Source organism: Acanthochromis polyacanthus, chromosome 23 (genome assembly GCF_021347895.1).
Source record: "Acanthochromis polyacanthus isolate Apoly-LR-REF ecotype Palm Island chromosome 23, KAUST_Apoly_ChrSc, whole genome shotgun sequence".
Classification (NCBI taxonomy): domain Eukaryota; kingdom Metazoa; phylum Chordata; class Actinopteri; family Pomacentridae; genus Acanthochromis; species Acanthochromis polyacanthus.
Window position 1 is genome coordinate 22,374,061 of NC_067135.1, and position 18,517 is coordinate 22,392,577.

Here is an 18,517-nt window from a genome sequence, read left to right on the forward strand (position 1 = left end):
CCTTCTATTCTGATGCTCGGTTTGAACTTCAGCAGGTTGTCTCGACCAAGTCTTCATGAATAAATGCATTGAGTTGCAGCCATGTGATTGGCTTAAATCCATTGAGGCAGCGAAACTCAAACCTTCCAGTCCATCTTCCCTGATGAAGGTGTATCTACAGTAGAGGAAGTCATCTCATGGGAATCTGCCTTACTCTAATTGAAATGAGCCCAGACAGTTGAAGGGCATTAACTTAATGGAGGTGTTTAACGGCTTGCAGAAGGAAACGAGCATCGATGTGCTGCAAATGTTGCAGTAAAATCACTGTAGGGGTCCCTCAAGCTACCGGGGAAATAGCCTGAGAGCTATTAGCAGCAAAGACAGATGAGGAAACAAATGAAAACAGCATTCTGATGCATATTAATGTGTGTAAATCCCTAATATTCATGTTTATATCCGTCTCTATGCACGAGCTGCCTGACTAATATCACTGATGTCACTTTCTATTTTGATTTCTGGTGAAGTATTAGCGATATTTCCATCTGGAAGATGCTAAATCGTTTGGCATTTGTTTACAGAAACCTGCTGAGAGTGTGAAAAGGACGATGACTAAGTCTGGCAAACGTGGAAGGACGGGGAGGGGGAAAGCTGCGCAAGAGTTTCTTGATTATTTGGCTTTTGTGTGAAAAGGACAACAAAAGCAAAGAGGCGTTTTGTCACAACACAACTTTCAGCTGTAGAACTATCTGTGATTCTGGGGAGATGAATTAATGTCGAGAAGCTGCTAATAAACATGAGCAACAGCTATGATAGCTCTCAAAATAATGGGCCTCACGCAGGAACATTTGACTATTTAATCCTTCAAAAGTTTGCTTTGTGAGTCTGAATCATCAAACCCTCTTAAGAGCTAAATCGTAGAATGAATCACGAGTTTCTGTTGTCTCATATTAGTGTCATTTTCAATCTTTTGTTGCTTTTTCTGTCTCATTTTCTGTCATTTTCAATCTCTTTTAGTTGTTTCTTGTCTCATTTGTTGTCATTTTCAAACTTTTGTTGCTTTTTTGTCTCATTTTTTTTTCTTGTTTAAATTTTTGTTGCTTTTTTGTCTCTTTTTTTGTCATTTCCAGTCTCTTTTAGGTGTTCATTATCTCATTTCTTGTCCTTTTAAATCATTCTGTTGCTTATGTAATAAAAAAGACTGGCTTATTTTGTGCAACAACTGACTGAAAAATAAGACTGATTTATACTAACAACATGGAGTATCATATAATTGTAGATGTGTAACACTCAAGTCTAGTGCATTTTTAGGCACCGATTGTGCATTTTTTGCATCAATTTATGCAAGAAACGTCTTTATTTATGCAACGGAAACAAAAAATTCACTGCATTTATAGCAGAAAATCTATGAATCTATCTCAAATAAGGTGAAATAAATTTACAGATGGAGTGGGACGGAGCAAGTTAGTGGTTAGCTCAGATAAATGGAATAATTTCGGAAATGTAAAATTAAAAAAGTTTTTTAAAGATTACTTTTCTTTAGGGTTTCAGATAGGTTAAACAGCGCGTCTTCAGACCCATGCTCTGAAGACGCAAGGGTCTAGGCACGCTTGACAGGGAGGGAGGCGGGCTAAAAGGTTGTCTATCAAATCACTCTGCAGAAATTGGGTAGGTATACAAACAATCAGCGCAACGAATAGGCTCCTAGAGCGCCGGAAATCAGAGGATGCGGTAGTTCGGTGAAGCCTTATTTATACAGTCAATGGGAGAAGCTCAAGTATATTAGAGACATGTTAACAGAAAGATTATTCAGAGTCAGTGCTAATGGAGCTCAACGACTGTTGTCGTTTTTGTTGTCGACCCTGGCAGAGAATTAAATTCGTTGCCGTGGGTTGTCTAGCGTGGCTAGGCTAGTTGTTTCCGGTTGTTTCTGTCAGAATCGTCGCGCTTCTGTCGTCACTTAGTTACGCCCGCCTTCTCACTCTACACTTCATGGTGATTGGTCCGGCCAGTTTTAGGAGCATCCAACCTCGAGCCTTATGGAGGGTAACTAAACCCACCCTGGCAGAGAATTAAATTTGTTGCCGTGGGTTGTCTAGCGCGGCTAGGCTACAGAATTTTAGTTTTTTGTAAAGAATCTGTTTACAACAAATGGTTTATGTTTGGCATGTAGACTGAAATGATTTTGATTATATACATCAATTTCAGGCTTAGATGTGGTAAAGTTTTAATAGTAGCATTGAAGTGCTTCAGGGACTGACGGAAAATTTAAAATGTTTTTTTGGTTTTTGCTGTTTCCTGCTCAGATAAATGGTGTAATTCTGGCATTTTTATTTTCTTTCTTTATTTTATCTTTCCACCCTGCTGCGTTTAGAGGGGTTAAAAGTGCAGATTTTTTTTTTTTTTTTAAAGAATCTTGTTGGAGCAAACTATTTATTTTTAGTGATTTTTAAATGAAGCATTTTGAATGAAGTGATCATACTGAAAAATCATGATTTTAAACTCAGCTACGATTAGTTTGAAGTTTTGATTAGTTTGAAAGATTAAAAGACTTTTTGTTTTTGTACTTTTTCCTCACTCAGATAACAAAAGATGTAATTATAGTGATTTCTTCAATGTTTTATTGACTATTTGAAGACAATTTGCCTTCAAACCAGGTGATGGAGGTGGTGGGATCGACCAAGTTAGTGGGAATCTGAAGTCAAAGTGAGTTTGTGCAGTAGGTTTCAAGTTTCAAAGCTGAGAAATCACTACAAGAATGTGTAAGGCTTATGTCTGTTGATCTGTGTGTCGTCGGTGTAAATGTGAGAGTGTGTGCGGCTACCAGGAAGATGAAGTCGGGCCTCTTGTTGTTGAGGGAGATGGGCGAGCGGCTCAGCGAGGTGGACGTGTCGTCGGAGCTGTGCCAGGACGGATGCCGGAAAGTCTGACCGGTCAGCTTGGTGTCGTACAACTGCTCCTCAAAATCTGCAGACAAAACAAAAAAACAAAAAACCGAGGGACTGAGTCGTCTTTCTGCGTGCGCACGTGAGTAAAACACACCAGATGAGGTATTTGCATGATCTGCTGGTGCTGCTTTGCATCACCCGGCGGCTTCCCTCCTGCTGCAACTTCTCCAGAGGAACCTTAAAGAGTTTAAATCCTCTCGTGGGCTCTGGTTCCTTCTTTCTTTCTCCTCTTCCACTTATTCCTTCTCCACAACTCTCTCTCTGTCTGTCTTTGTCTCTTGGTATCTGACTGTTTCTCCCTCTCCGCCAGCTAAGCCGGCTCTCCCTCAGGCCATTGTAAACAGATTCCTAACCCCCACCTCCCCTTCTTTCTCCTGCTGCACACACACAAACACACACACACAACCCTGAACACACTCCCCGACCAGCTCCCTTTCCTCCTCGCACCAAACGGCGGCATCACTGAGGTAAAGAGTTTCCAGTTGAACGTGCTTCCTGGGACAATATGGATTCCTTCCCGGTGGTTGCCTAGTGACACAAGAAGCCAGGCGACAACGACAGCCACACCGACCACAATACATACAAATACTGCGGAAATCAGTGAGGATTTGTGACCTGATTCTTGACATACATACATATACAGTTGTACCTAATCCTTTTGTTTTGGGGTGTCGAACTCATTTTAGTCCCAATCTGATCTCAAGTGATCAGAAAAATCAGCGCATAACAACCGATAAATAATTAATGTTTCCCATTGTTTTAGCGAAAAAAAGTACAATTCTGAAAATGTTCAAATGTGTTTTTACAAAACGCCATGAACAACCTGAAATTTCTAAAGAAAAGTTAGTTCAATTTCAACAATATCGTGCTTCAGTTTATCATTTACACATTGCAGCTTACAGATCACAGTGTATCTACAAAAGCACCAAACAACGCACTACTTTATTTTATGATCAAAACAACTTATCAAGATCTCGAGATTATTTAAAATGTTGATGTCTTCTCTGTAATTTTTACACTTTACAAAGTCATCTGGCCGCATGTTTGACACCCCAGCTGCAGTACTGTATTGCAGGATTTATCTGGAAAATGTAGTATTCACTGTGTACATCGAGATGTTTGAGATACTTTGGGTTTGGATGTGTTTTCCTGCGGGTTTGATCAAACTTTAAATCTAAATTCACTCATTTTATTGCAATTAATTCATTTTACTTATCAGTTTAAGACGTTTAAATGTGATGCAATTCAATGTAATGAGATTGTTTTTTGGCATCAAAGGTTGTTTCATGCTGATCAAACACACTAAATTAAACTCAGTTAAATGAAGGAAAAAACTAATTAACTAGTTAATTAACCAAATGAAGGGCAAAGCTGAATTTTAGGGATGAATGAAAGAGCTTAAATAAATGATAAATGGAGCTGCAATGATGAATTATCTTCAAATAACTGAACATATACACTAGTGTTCAAAGGTTCAAAAGTTTGGGGTCAAGCTAATCAGTTAATCAAGAAAATCATTTGAAAATGAATTGACACTGGCAATAATCGTTAGTTGCAGCCTCACTAATCAGAAAGTCATACACTTGCATATGGTGCATGTGTCTTGGAAAAAAGGCATGACACTATTATTATAAATTTGAATGCTTAAACTGAAAAACTGAAATTCCAAGAAAATTATGATCCACTAGAAGATGAAAAAAAGACATTTTACTGCATTTAAAGAGCACATATCATGTTTGTTTTCTGTCCTTGAGTGTGTTGTAGCTGTTTTGTGCATGTCAATGAAAACTCTGCTCCTTACCTGCCTGAAACACCTGTTTGAGTTCCAGTCTTTTCCTCTGTTCCTCATCTACATCACCATGTAACTCATTTACATAACGATGGACTAGAGGCTAGTTTGGTCCTCAAATGAAGAATGTTCATCCTCACAAATCTGAATATCTATGAATACTCGGATACTTAACTAATATTTGAATTGTTTACATCATTCCAGCTGACCAATCAGAGCAGACTGGCCTTCTCAGGAGGTGGGGTTTAAAGAGGCAAGAGGTAAAGCTGTAGTAATGCACAGAAACATAATGTTTTTGGAAGATTAAAGCATGAAAGCATATTATACTTGTGTAAATGTGCATAGTATATGCTCTTTAAAATTGTATTAATTACTGCCTATATATAAAAATGCACCTGGCTCTACTGCTAAAGTCGGCACCTTCATTTTCCAGCTCATAGTTTTGGTTTTGCAACTTTCGATTAACTTTCATCACTTTCATTAGCGTTTCAAGTCACAGCGGTCAACCCTTATAATCCACTCTACACGAGCGTTTAGCAGCTAATGAGGCAAAGACAAATGGAACTTTACCACAAGATAGAAGAAACAGAGGCTTAAAAATGCAATGTTTGTATGGAATATCCTCTGTCTGCAGTCTGGATAGTGACAGCACCTGTCATGATATATTATCATCTGTAAATATACTGTACTGTCATCTGTAAATATATATCTACATGCACACCAACCAGACAGTATTTTTGCTACACTCTTGCACTATCCAGTGCATTGCGTTGCTCTTTTCTTGGTGTCTCTGTCTTTTTTTTTTCTTTTCTACTGTGCCTTGCATGTTTGCACCGGCAGAATTGACAATAAAGTTGATTTTGACTTTGACCATTGTGTGATTAAATAAGACCTGGTGAATTATCCTGCATTAATTTTACAGGACTCTGTGCAGTTAAACTTCCAGCCTGATAGTTTTTAAACTTCGCAGCTCCATGTCTGTCGGTAAAGCTCGTCTAAAAATCTAAAGATGTTTGGCAGGTGTCAGATTCAGGGGAGCGTAACGGACGTGGGTGTGTTTTGGAGTCAGGAGTATAGATTCATGAATAGAGATTAATATACAGCAGCACAGCCACAAAACACAAAAAGATAATGATGTGTTTTTATACAAGGGTAGGCATTCCGCCCGCCCACAGAGTTGGTGCAGTTTTTAATGGCATTTGGGATCATTGCTGTTGACATCTTCCTCCTGCCGAACGAAAAAGCGCCGGCAGCAGAAAATCTCACTCATTCTGACGGCAATTATGCCTCCGAACCCAAGAACAAACGCAGGACAGCGCCTGCACCCACCAAACCTTTTACAACCTTCAGCTCGGATTAAGTTGATGTACTAACGCGTGTCGGTTGTCATTTCCAGTTCAGCCACTGTTTACTTTGAGTGGAGTTTGAAAAGGTTTTATCAACTCAAGGATAGTTATTTCACAGAGATGTGATGCTTCAAGTGGAGTGAAACTGTGACAAAGAGAAACCGGAGCAACAAGGTTCTCACCAGGATTAAACATTGCTGCTGCTTGTTTTGTGTCCTGCCGCACATTTGTTTTTTTTTAATATATGTGAGAAAAACAAAAAACATGAGGACGAGAAGAAAAGAACAGGATCAGATGAGGTGCTGCTTAGGTGATTCAGAAGCTGATGGTTTTGGGTGTAAATTCCTTTAAGAAACGTTTGGGTAGTCTTTTTGGAAACATACATGCCAGCGAGGTTTAGATCTGACTGAGCAACCTGCCTGAGGCGAGCATTCCTCCGCAGACTCTGACCGAGTCGATCTGGTTGGCATTAATGCTCCCACGCGAGAACTTTCTCATTAATCGCAATAAGCATCATGCAGGCTCTCGCCAACTCACAAACAGTTTGAGTAACACTGATACAACACGACTCATATCACCACAAATTGCTTATTAATGCCCTACAGTCTGTTTTTACCATTAATAAGAACAATCTGCCTGTTTATCATATTGCAGGACACTTCACCAAGCCTTTAGCACATCAACGGACCATTGACTAGCATGCAGATGAGTTGCTAACGTTTCACCTGACCCTTACAGGATCCTTCTCCACGTCACTAAAAAAACCAAAGGCAACCCCAAAAACGGCCCCAACAGCGTTTGGTTTTTTTTTACTTATTAACATGGCAAATGTTTTACACAAACCACTATTCTTTATGAAACTTAACCACCTAGTTTTGGTGCTATAGTTGACCAAACAAGGCATAGAAACTAGTGGATGGCAACTTTAATTAAGGTATAAGATGTAACTTGAATTCAAGTCTCCTGGATGAAAGTCTCTTGATTTCCTCCATCGCCTGTAGCTCATCAACGGACCATTCATTAGCATTTATACCTGAAGATGAGTTGCTAAAGTTTCACCTGACCCGTTACAGGATCCTCTTCCACTTTCTAGTAGCTCAGTAGGACCATTTTCGTCCATTCTAATCACTGAAAACCCCAAAAGCAAAACAAAAAACAATGCCTTGTAATGTGGCAAACGTATAACCCAAACCATGATTCTTTACTAAACTTAATCACCTAGTTTTGGAGCTGCTGGAGGTTACCAAACACTCCATGAAAACCAGTGAGGGAAAGCAAAAGTTTAAATCAAACTTTAATTGAAGGGTTTGGCAGCAGAGTGGTCTAACCTGCTTCACATAGCTTTTGAGACAAATGGGTTCAAAGTTTTGTGTTTTCAAGAACAGTCTAACATTCCAAGCACCACCATAAAGCTACATTTGGGTTGTGGGATAGACCCCTTTGCCACTAAAATCTAGACCATAAAATATAACAGAAATGACATACAACTCAGTTCAGATTTTTTGCCTGTGAGACCACTCTGCTTTCAGCCCCCTCGATTATGTTATGAGATGAAACTTCAATTCAAATCTCTTGGATGAAAGTCTCTTCACTTCCTCCATCCCCTGTAGCCTTCAACTGCAGACTTCTGTTCCTCTTCTCTTTGTGAGAGGTAATTGCAGCTCTGCTGTCATTAAACAGGATGAAAACAACCTACAAGGCCAGTAGAAGGTGAATGAGGCCCCTACAGTTGGGGATTACGTGTGCAAAGATCAACGAAACGTGACGAACTAGTTTCAAATTACGCCCTCGAACTGCCTTGATGGAAAAGGGGCGACGGTGAAGTACCAAGAAACAGTTGCACCAATAACTCCATGTAAAATCACAAGCTTGAAGACTTTAGTTTTGGTATGAATTTAACAAATATTGATAATAAAGGGGTTATTTCGGTGCATTTTACTACTTAAAAAATGATGAGGCTTTCAAGTGTTTATGGTAAGCTAGCTCTAGAGCAAATGCACATATTTTCCAAACAATTTTTTCACAACTGGGCAACCTAAAATTATTTTATACCCCTCGAAATAACCTAAAGAATAGTATCTTTGCTAGTCTATAGGCCTGTCAGATTCTCTCTTTGAAACAAAACGACTGCTTGCCATGAAAGTTTCAACATAACTGCTAGCAATGACATGATAAACCAAGAGTCTGTTTGTCCGCTGCATTTGCCAAATCCTCGGGAAGCTGTTCAGCGTTTCACTTTGTAAGCAGTCGGCTGTTTGCATATTACCCATGATGGGGAACTGTCGATTTTGCAGCGTCAAAAATAATTGATTAAAAATGGCCCAACTGCCGCATTGTGAAAAACCGCAGGATCAGCCGGTTAGCGGAGAGTGAGGAGAAGCCAAAACTCATCTCATCTGCAGTAGCCTGAAGAAGTGAAGCGTCAGCAGGAGACACGGGGGGTAAACAGAGTGATAATGGAGAGGAAGAGCGAGAGGATGAAGAGCTGGAGTGAAGGAGTGTAAAATGAAGACGAGGCGCAGATGGATGAGGAAGAAAGGGAATAAAAACTGAGGAAAAACATATAGTACAAGAAGAAATAGCATAATAAAATAAGGGGAGAAACATACACAAAGACATCGAGGAGCTACAAGGAAGATAATCACAGAGATAAAGAAGTGAGCTGAGAAATGACAAATCAACCGACAGCAGACTAGGAAGTAGGAGGGCCACAGTTGGAAGAAGCAGAAAATAATTAGGGTAAAGTCGAAAAAGAAGATGTAGGTGGAGAAGAAGAGTCGATGCAGTGGAGGGAGACGTGATCAAGAAGCAGCTCAGTGGAGATGAAGAAATAAAAAAAAAGACAAAGTAGGTGGAGAAAAAGAGGATGAATTCACACAATCTGTCAAAACCAACAGCACTAACAGGAAGTCGGTTCAGGACTGGAAGGTGGGTGACTGGAGGATAAAAATAGGATCCAACATGTCCGATTAATCTCACATCCAAAACTATTAACTTGTTCCAGCGGCATAAACAGATGGTTAGTAGCCTCAGACCAGTTCTAATAAATAGACGCTTCTCCAAAGTTTAAAAACACACTGAGCTGCTCTCTAATCAGCATAGTATTTTTTTGTGTAATCAGTTCACAAACATTGATGTAAAAAGAGTAATTTGTAGCTTTTCAGAGCTAAAAGGCATTAAAAAAAACATATTTTAGTGCGCTTTTCTGAAAAATTTTAAACTTTCTTTGACAGAGGTGCTGAAAAATAAGATATAAAGTTTGTTGTGAGAGTAAATAATCAATTGCTAATCACTTACTGAGCATTAAAAGCCAAAACAATTAATAAGCCTTATAATTAGAAAGCTTGTCTAGTGGTGTGTGAGTGGAACTTGAATATTTTCATTTGATGCCACTTTATATTTTTAGTCACTACAAATGAGGTATTTCTTATATTTTAATTGTACAGTGTAGTTAACTGAATTACAGACTAAGCTTTAACATGCAAAACACACTAGCAAAATTGAAAATATGTTCAAATGCTATAGATTAAGATGACGAAACTATACCAAAGAAATGAAATTGCATGCTGTTTAATGCTCTGAATCCCATGTTCCACCAGCAGGTTTTAAAGGCATGCTAAGTTTTTAAAAATATATATACCAAAATTACACCATTTATCAGAGCTAGAAACTGTAAAAACAGAAAAATAACTTTGGGGTTTTAATTTTGGATGGTCCTTTAACTAATCATGTGTGATGTGTGGTTCTGTTGGGAAAAATAACCAAATCTCAGCTTAAAATCAAATGTATTAATTCAAAATTTGCCAAAAATAAACAAAAGCAAAAAGAATCTGCGCTCCATGGCACAATCGAAAACTTAATTTTCACTCAGCTGCAGCTAACAAATTTCTGTAATTCTTCAAATTTAGTGCAGGCAGTGTTTCCACAGAGCAGAGAAGACATTAAAAGAGATAATTAGAGTAAAATAAAATTTACGGGAGCGATAAAACAAATGCAGCGCTGCTTGGAAATGGAGCAAGTTGGTGGTCAATACATTCAGCATGGTGAAACATCTTTCTACAGATGATGAAGATGTAAACATGAACGTAGTAAAATATTTATAGTATATGGAGTCATCATTTTTATGAGCGAAGAAATTCAACTTTAGTTTTTTTCTTTTCTTTTTTTTTAAGGATTTATGGCATTATAACTGTGTCCAACTGCACATAAGATATTTCTGAGCTCTTTCCACTTCTAGCTATGGTTGTTCTGTTTCCATAAAGGTGCAGGACTGAAAACTGAGCCACAGTGAGTAAAAAACAACCAGAAACTGCTTATAGTCAAGAGGATTAACTGCCAACAACATCCTGTCTACAAAGCAATGCATCAGAACCAATAATGACAAATTAACATACTACTTACTGAGTAGATTTTTTACTTTTTGATATTTTTTTCCAACATTTTCCATGTTACATTTGAAGCTCTGTCCAGCAGCCATAAAACCATGTGATATTTCTGCAAAATCACTTTGTTCTTCATGTCTCAATTACATATTCGCTTTGAAAAAAACAAAGAAAAGCAAAACATTCTCAGCTGCAGCTGACAAATTTCTGTAGTTATTGAAAGCAACTGCAGGCAGTATTTCCACTTTACAGAATAGAGATGAAAAAAGAGAATTAGAGTAAAATAAAACATCCTTGAGCGCTAAAATAAATACAGCATGGCTTGGAAGTGGTATACACAGAGTTGAGAGAAAAAGTCTATAGAAGCGGGAAGCAGTTAAATATCTACAGTATGTCGAGACAACACCATCACAAAAAGATACAAAATCTACTTAAATGAGACATAAAGTGACTAAAATCAGACCAAAAAAATACACAAATGAGACACATAACAACAAAAACACGACAGTGTGATAAAAAATGATAAACTAGACAGAAAAACAACCAAATAACAACCAAAATGCCAAAAATAAGACCTAGAATACCACAAAACAAGATGGTGCAACACAAATGTGACACAAAACAATGAGAAGAGAGAAAACAAAACCTACTGGATCACTAAAATAAATGCAGGATGGCTCAGAAACCATAAACAGAGGAGCAAGTTGTTGGAAGATACATTCAGCATGGTGAAACGCCTTTCTACAGCTGATGAAGATGTAAAAATGAAAACAGTAAAATATCTTTAGCATGTTGAGTCACCATTTTTATGGGAAAATAAATTCAACTTTAGTTTTTTCTTCTTTTAGGATTTATGCCATTTAACTTTGTGAAACTACACAAACAACATATATGAGCTCTTGCCACTTCTAGCCATGGTTGTTCTATTTTTACAGAGGTGCAGGACTTTAAATTGCAGTAAAATATGAGCTGCTAATAAATGAATGTATCAGAACTGATAATGACAAATTAACGTACTACTTACTGAGTAGATTTTCCACTTTTTGACACTTTTCTCACCACTTTCCTTGTAACACTTGAAGCTATCTATATAACCAGCATGTTGCCCTCCTGTAACAGTGTGAAAACAGCCTCTGTGATGTGTTCACTGACCAGCAGAAGGTGAATCCAGAAGACTGCAGCGCTAGAAGGTAAACAGTTGTAGATCCACGCTTCAGATAGCAGCCAGGCTCCGCTGAGTGCAGCAACAGGAGTGAGGGGTGGAAGTGGGGGAGCAGGGAAGCTATTGGTGTTCGGGGTGTAAAGGTATGCCGGTCACTCCCACTCATGCACGCTCACCCCACCCCCTCTTTCGTCTGTCCAGACAAGCAGGCTGATCGCTCATGCATCACTAACCTGTATATTGTGTGTGCGTTTGCATGCATATCTTTCATTCAGGTGTTTATGTGCATGTGCTGTCAGTGAACAAACGTGTCGTCCTCTTTTATTTTGTTGCTAATATGCAGATTATTTGCACAAATCAAGTTCAGTGACCTTTCTGCTGCTTTACTCGTGTGTACAAATGTGCATTATGCGTGTGTTTGTGTATGTTTGTGTGTACAGTGCAGCCATTAATAGATAAACCCAACCATCCTTGACGCTATGCACCCGATCGTGTCAAATTTGGGTCACCCTTTTTTCCCTATTCTCCCCCTCTAGGAAGACGAGGGGGAAGACAGATATTAACAATACCCCTCTTTCACCACAGCCTTGTTTGTCTGCACACCGCCGCCACTAATGTGTGTGTGTGTGTGTGCGCGTGTGTGTGTGTGTGTGTGTGTGTGTGTGTGTGTGTGTGTATGTGTGTGTGTGTGTGTGTGTGTGTGTGTTTGTGTGCATGCAACGACATTCATGTCATGTCTTCGTCCTTGCGATTTAACATGCACAATTGATCAGTCCGGTGTTTGTGGGAGACAGCGCACCGTGAAAGAGGACGGTCGTGACCTAGAAGGACACACTTGGCGGGTAGCGGCCTAGTTTACGTTGGTCATGAGAAAACCGCAAGGAGATTCCTGATCCAATTATCAGGCCCCCTTGTTTTGTACAGACGCACTTTCTGGCTGTAATTCCTGTCAGTTATCCAAGAAATATTTGTGGACTAGCTGGTGGCTTTTTATAGCTGGTGCAGAACACAAGACAGTTTTTGATTCATTAACTTGAATTAAAGACATGATTTATTGACAGTATGCGCAATGTACATTAAGCCCAGTCAAGACATATTGATGTCAATTGAAGCAGCACAGTTCTACTTTTTTAATCAAGCCTCTTCCATTCACTTCTTCAAGTCTGAGATATCTTTTCGCGACTTACATCTTGACATCACCTGCTAATTACTTTGGATAAGACGACGGTGGTGCAGAGGAATTTTACCCTACCCTGATTTATTTCCTCAATTCTCATTCTGGTTCCACAACTCTGGCTGCTACTTTTAGTTATTACCCCTCTCTGGGGCATCAACGTGAGAAACATCGTAGAATAAAAGAGGGAATTTGTACGAATGACAACTTCATTACCTGCACTGATTTGACTCTAGTTTGTGGGGACAAGCCAATTAAAAGATGACGTTGTGGAGATACTACACTAGCATTCAAAAGTTTAGGGTCACCCAGACAATTTCATGTTTTTGATGAAAATTCATTCTTTTATTCATGTGCTAACACAACTGCTCAAGCGTTTTCTAATCAATTATAAATAAATTAGTCTTTCACCACGATTAGCTAACATAATGTACCATTAGAACACAGGAGTGATGGTTTCTGAAAACGGGCCTCTGTACCCCTCTGTAGATATTCCATTAAATATCAGCTGTTTCCTGTTAGAATTGTCATTCACCACATTGGCAATGTCTAGACTGTATTTCTGATTCATTTCATGTTATCTTCACTGAAAAAACTGCTATTCTTTCAAAAATAAGGACATTTCTAAGTGACCCCAAACTTTAGAACGGAAGTGGATATTGGTGCCAGTTGAAGCAGCACAGTTCTACTTTGCAATCTTTCTTCCATTCACTTCTCGAAGCTTGAGGTATCTCTACACAACTTGCATCTTGACATCTCCCACTAATTAGTTTGGATAATACGACAGTGGCGCAGAGGAATTTTATCCCACCCTGATTTATTTCCTCAATTCTCATTCTGGTTCCACAACTCTGGCTGCTACTTTTAGTTATTCCCCCTCTCTGGGGCATCAGCGTGAGAAAAAGCATAGAAAAAAAACAGAAAACCTACTATTGAAGACTTCATCACCTGCACTGATTTGACTCCAGTTTGTGGGAACAAGCCAATTAAAAGATGATGTTGTGGCGGTATTATAACCCTCTGTGGAAATGGTTTGTGCAGCAGAACAAAAATTTGGATTGACAAACAGTGCATTTGGACTGCAGTCATATAGGAATCCAACAGGATCCAACGTCTGATGTAAGTTGCTTTTTTTAAACTATCCTTGGTCCAAAAGTGTAATAAATCCAGCAGATCTGGTTGCCAGAAGCATGAGTCAGCAAAGACAGGGACAGAGTGTCTGTTTTCTACCAAACATGGGTGGGACACTTTAAAAATGACAGGCCACTTTCTATCGAATACACTTCAGCCTGAACATTGCTTTTGTGCGTGTTCTAACCTCAAGGATTGTACCTCTACAACCTCTTTCAGGGCTGTTTGCAGAGGAGTAAAAGCACCAACTCTAGGGCTCTGAGTAGCCCCGAAAAACTGCTGTGCAGGTTCAGTGCTGATTGGATAAACCATTTTTCTACCCTTTTAAAGTCCTTGAAATGTGGCAGCTTCCTCATCTCCATTGCCATCTGCAACGTCAAATAAGCCATATAGTCTGACACAGCAAACCTCCACTGTTCTATTTCCAGTAACTACAAAAACCCACATAAAATGGCATTTAAAAAACTAAGCTTGCTCAATGGCGATCCAGGGAATCCACAAATTTGCTAGGTTTTCATGTATATCGATGGAGTTTTGTAACTTCAGTTCAAAATTAAATCAAGTTACTCTCCATAATTCTGAATATTGTACGGTGTTATACTCATATTGTCAGGTTATTTGTTAGCATCAGTCATATTCTTATACGAGTAGAAAGCACTTCGGTGCAACCGCTGTTGTTAAAAATGATGATTTGACTCTCGAGTTAAACTTTATGGTTAGGGATGCAAATTTTGAAAACATTTCTTAACCGATAAAAGCCAACCTTATCAGTCAACAAATTAATTAATCAACAACACAAAATGAACTAACCTTCCAATTATGCATACCCTAACCAACATGGAACTGCCAGCACTCCAACATAAACAGGAAGAGTGTCCATCTGGTGGTGTAACCTGGTACTTCAGCAAATATTAATATAATTTTGATATGCATGACCTTCTTGTGGCTGATCTGCTAAACTGCAATTAAATAATTGATGAACATTTTACAACCCAATGGAAATAGGAAAGCTAAAATGTGTTAGAGGGACTGTTCCTATAAACATTAGCGCCACCATGTGCTTCTCCCGAGTTCCTGCAGTGGACAGCCGCCTGGTAATTACAGATAAAATATGCTGCCCCAGTCATGCTCAGAAAAACACGTCTATTTACAGTGCTGTGGGGAAATTGGCCGTTTAGTGCCATATGACGTTCCTCCATCTCTGCTCAGCTTCCACCAGGGCAGCAGCGAGCAAAGTGCTTTGCTCAAGGACACTCTGACCCTCGAACAACAACTGTCAAGATTTAAAGCCCTCTACAGATTTAAACTTCTCCGCCACAAGTACCTTGAAGCTGCTGTCGCCTCAGCCCTGTGTTTGATCAGTGTCGGGTTCATATGAGGTTCTGGCAGGTTGGCTGAGATGCAAATGCTCCTGAATCACAGCATTTAAGTGTGTCAGACTTCTGCAAACTTCTCTAACAATAAAAAGCCTCCAAGGAGCGAAACAAGACAGGCAAGTTTGTCTTGCCTGATTCACAGAGGTGTCACTCCAAAGAAAAGCTCCGCAGAAAGGAAATCGGAAAAAGAAAGAAACGAGTGGGCCGAACCGACTCTTTAACTGAAGAGAAAGGCAATATTTTGTGGTTCAAAAGCTAAAAAACTCCCCGATTATAAAGGTCACCCAGTAATAAAAGTTCAAACGCGCCATAAATCCCTAAAAAAGACTCAGTTGGCTGTCAAAGGCTCTGCTGCAGGCTGTATTTCAGTGTGACAACAAGGACTCGTCTGGGTTCTCTGTTCATGAGCCAATTGTGTCCAAAATGCTAAACGCCTGCTTTAATTTAATGCTGTGTTAACAAACCATTTGCATAATATTGCACAAGGCGTTTAAATTGACATGTACATTATGTGTCATGGAGAATCACCTGGGACTCTGGAGTTCTGGTAATTTAAATAAAATTACATTATTGATTTGTAATAAAATTACAAATTGATTTGGGTGACGGAGACATTTAGAAACAGTCGACACCGTCAAGCAATCCAAAATTTCTCTTGTGTTTTAAGAAAAGGCTTAAAATTCTAATTTCTTGGAGTCACATTTTTATAATAGTGAACACAGAAACTGAGATTATAACAAGGAAACCTTTCCTCCTGTATCAGCTGATCGATGCTGCACCTCTTCAGTAATGTGTATTGACCACAGCAGAACCCTATCGGCCTCAGTTCATCACTGTTAGCATCGGCTCAGACAATTAAAGAGCCACGGTGACATTCTGTAGTCAAGTTAGTGCAGGCAGGGAAACTTTATCGGGTTGTTTGCATCGACTGCATCAACTCTGAGCTCCTCGTGGCACAATTATAGGGTCGCTATGACATTTTAAAGTTCAGTTGGTCGTATCAAACCACCTTTGCTTTCTTTGTGGTGAGGAAAGGTTGTTAAAGAGATATGATAAGATGCAGTGAGATAAAAATTATGTTTACTGATCTGCAGAAAGAGAAAAAAGGTCCTAAAAGGTAAATGGCAAAGAGAGTTTAATTCTGGCTTTGAGTTTAAATGAAATAAAAGCACAGACAGCTGAGACACTAGTAGCTCTGAGCACTAAAGATACCGTCGACCTCCATTAAAAAAACCCGATTGTAAACACTGTTTTAAAGCAGAAAGCTGAATTCTGCGTTCAGATGAAATGGTGTCAGCATGTGAGTGGCCTTCACAAAGCTCTGACCTCAACAGCCTCACAACAGAGCTGGAGCTCAATAATACCAACCCCTGCAGCCAATTTAGAGCCTGAAACCAGGAGGGTGGAATCAGATCAAACTCATTCTGCAGCGGGATAACAAGCTCAAACATGCTGCAGGAACCGTAAACAACTATTTTCATGGAGTCAGTCTGGGGTTAAATAAAGAGACCAAAGCAAAGTCCGACATAAGAGCCATTCATGTCTAAACGCTCTTTCAGAGTTCAAAATCAAAACCTGTGAGACACCACTGAGGGTTAAAAAGAGTCTAAAGCCTTTATTCTCCTACCGAGTGATTAGTGGAGAATGTTTTTATAGGTGGTTTAGTCAATGGTATCCATGAAAACGAAGGCTCACAAGGTTGATGGAAGTCAGAAGTGAGCTAGCAAGATGGCTGACATGAAAGAAGATGGCTGAGGTCTTATTGAAAAGCAGGACTACAAAGAGGAAAAACTACAAAATACCAGCCAAGTTTAGGAAGGTTACTGAAGTTAGAAGACATATAATGATCTGAAACCTGCTGGTTACCCAGAAAACTGACAAAACTGTAGCCAAAAGAGACGATGACATCCCCAACAAGAGGTTAGCATTCAACTGATTTAACTTATTTCCTGCACAAAAATCTGAATTCTAAGCTCAATCTCCATATAAGATCCAAATAAAGCCATAGTAATAACATTATAAAGAATAAAACAAAAATTTTAAAAAGCAAACACGAGGTTAGTATTGAATTATTTGTGTGGTAAGCGCACAAATGTAGAAGGTTTCTGTACTATACTGTTTCCCAGCACCGTATATATGCACCAACACACGCATCTACAAGAAGCTAATCTCTAGAACGTGGCTTCATGTGCTGGATAACATTCTCAGCTTCTGATCTGCAGCATGACCAGCAGCGGCTTAGACGACAGTTGAGAGCTGTTGGCCGACACTGATGGTGTCAGAGTGTGCGTCGGTGTCTCAAACCTCTCCGCCGATCAAACGCTCTGAAGTGGATCTGAGCCACCTCTTATCCTCATTTATTCAAAGGGAGTCTTCAGTGAGGAGATGTGATTGGACGGATGAGGGTTTTCCTGCAGGCCGAGTCACATCAAGGAGACGACATCCTGGAAACTGTAAGAACCATGTGCAGGAGAGGATTATTAACCGAGTTCCTCACAAATATCAGACGCCTAATTGGAGCAGTGACGAGTCTAACTGTTTACTAATATAACAAGATTTCTGTGTATTCAGCCTCTAGTTACCTCAAACTGGATCCATTAACATGCAAAGTCTCACGGTGCAGCTTTGAATTAGCGGAAGGCTCTTTTTTTACACAACACTTCAGAGGAAGAACGACAGGAGCGGCGATTAAAAAAAGAAAAGCCTCTCATCCTTCAGCTCCCCACAAACTCTCCTCTAATCTTACAAACTGCTGCTCGGCCAGCAATTCTCTGCACCTTCTGATCAGCCGACAGGAACAAGGTAAAATTAAACTGCTCAGACATCAACCTGGAGAACTGAATGTTCATCTAATAACACCATCGACTGTTAGTTCTTTAACGAGGTCTTCACTTCTCATTTGTGATTAGTAGGAGAGTCCAGTCAGCTCTGACATCACTGAGCTCTGTGTCTGGTTGTTGGAATAACAACAATGTAGATTAATGTTACTTTAGCTTATATTTAAAATAAAAGTTTAATTTAATGTAAATGATGTAATGTACTTAGAACATCAAAGCTAAAAGTAGACACAAATTCAGTGTGTCATATTTTCTTTTCTTGCTTTGTTTCAAATGAATATTTCTTACTTTTGACATACAGCTGTTCTTTTAAATCGCAATCCAAGTGTTTCGATTGAGACAGGAATAAAAATGAATCAACTAATGTGCTACTAAAGTTAACAGATTTACCAAAAG

At 39.3% G+C, this 18,517-nt stretch overlaps 1 protein-coding gene across 3 annotated transcripts in view; it reads right to left on the minus strand.

The window, feature by feature from the left end:
• The window catches only part of nhsl2 (NHS-like 2), a 222,671-nt gene that overhangs the window by 36,008 nt on the left and 168,146 nt on the right, over positions 1-18,517 (minus strand). For all 3 annotated transcript variants that reach the window (XM_022200981.2, XM_051944089.1, XM_051944090.1), the window contains exon 3: positions 2,801-2,943. In XM_022200981.2, coding sequence (XP_022056673.1) covers positions 2,801-2,943 — 143 coding nt within the window. The remainder of the gene's footprint in view (positions 1-2,800; positions 2,944-18,517) is intronic.